The 1,537-nt window shown below is 62.6% G+C and overlaps 1 protein-coding gene across 1 annotated transcript in view; it reads left to right on the top strand.

The window, feature by feature from the left end:
• Nucleotides 1-840: 840 nt before the first annotated feature.
• LOC104159795 (F-box only protein 41-like) overlaps nucleotides 841-1,537 on the top strand; it is a gene marked incomplete at its 3' end in the record, with an annotated part of 5,664 nt that continues 4,967 nt past the window's right edge. Inside the window, exon 1 of the mRNA XM_009697798.1 lies at nucleotides 841-1,500. Coding sequence (XP_009696100.1) covers nucleotides 841-1,500 — 660 coding nt within the window. The remainder of the gene's footprint in view (nucleotides 1,501-1,537) is intronic.

Below are 1,537 nucleotides of genomic sequence, written 5' to 3'. Positions count from 1 at the left end.
TCCTGCTGCGAGGCTGGATGGGCTGATCTGGTAGGAGTGGGTCACCCTTTGCTTGGAGAGGTGGCTCCCAGCAAGCCAGCCCCAGCGTCAGACACGGGGATGCTCCTGGGGCCTGGAGATCCCGGGCGCTGAAGGGGCTCATTGCGTGGTGGTTGGGCAAGAAAGCACATGGGTCACTGCTCTGTGGCAAGCTCAGGGTGGATGGAGAGAGGTTTCCAAAGGGTTGTCCACCTTATTGACGGCTGTATGCCTCCCAAATGGTCGTGCACCTTCCCAAGGGTTGTGCACCTTCCCCAGGGCTGTGGATCTTCCCAAGAGTTGTGGATCTTCCCAAGAGTTGTGGATCTTCCCAAAGGTTGTGGCTCTTCCCAAAGGTTGTGGCTCTTCCCAAAGGTTGTGGCTCTTCCAAAGGGTTGTGGGTCTTCCCGAGGGTTTTGGGTCTTCCCAAAGGCAGTGGGTCTTCCCAAGGGTTGTGCACCTTCTTGAGTGTTCTGCATCCTCCCAAGGGTTGTGCATGAGTGGGAAGAACACGGGAGGTTAGGATGGTGGCAGAGAGGGGACCAAGAAGAAGGACCAAGGAGGGACTTTTGGGGACCCACCATCCCTGTATCACTAACCCCCCTATCTCTTCCAGCGCCTGGCACCGGCCGATGCTGACATACCCCCAGAATTGCCGGACCCCTTGTTTCCATCCCAGGGCTCTCACCCCGCCATGCCCCAGCAGAGCTGCAGCCTCACCCCCCGGGGCTCCCCAACCCCTCCCACGTGCCACCGGTCCATCCATCCCGCGCCATGAGCGGGGCCGTGCAGTTCCCCTGCCTCGGGGTGCATAGCTGAGGGATGGCCTCGCTGGACCTGCCGGCCTCGCTGGCCCTGCCTTACCGGTGTCCGCGGTGCGGGGAGCACAAGCGCTTCCGCAGCCTCTCCTCGCTGCGGGCGCACCTGGAGTACAACCACACCTATGAGACCCTCTACGTCCTCTCCAAGACCAACAGCATCTGCGATGCCGCCGTCTTCCCCCTGGCCGCCGACGGAGCCCTGCTGACTCCAGCTGCCCGACGAGACTACTTTGAGAGCACCTCCTTCCAAGGCAAGGACCAGCGCTTCTCCTGTGACCTCGTCCCCGCTGAGGAGCTGGAGCCAGCCCCGTCCTCCTCCCCCTCGCCCCGCTATGTCCACGAGATCGAGATCCCGCTGACGGAGATCTTCACCCGCGGCAAAGCCGTGGCCCCGGCCCCCACGCCGCCGGCTGCTATGGACGCTGCCTATGAGGAAGGCTTGGCTCGCCTGAAGATCCGCGCCTTTGAGAAGCTGGAGGTGGACAAGAGGCTGGAGAAGCTGACGGAGGAGGTGGAGCAGAAGATCGCCTCGCAGGTGGGCCGGCTCCAGGTGGAGCTGGACCGCAAAAGCTCGGAGCTGGAGAAAGCCAAGCAGGAAAGCCTACGGCTCAGCCGGGAGAAGCAGGAGCTGGAGGACCGGGCATCTGAACTGTCCCGTCAGGTGGCTGTCAGCGTGGAGATGCTGGCATCCATCAAGC

The sequence above is a fragment of the Cariama cristata genome, unplaced genomic scaffold, assembly GCF_000690535.1.
Source record: "Cariama cristata isolate BGI_N322 unplaced genomic scaffold, ASM69053v1 scaffold22280, whole genome shotgun sequence".
Lineage (NCBI taxonomy): Eukaryota > Metazoa > Chordata > Aves > Cariamiformes > Cariamidae > Cariama > Cariama cristata.
This window is presented reverse-complemented; position numbering and strand designations above follow the sequence as displayed.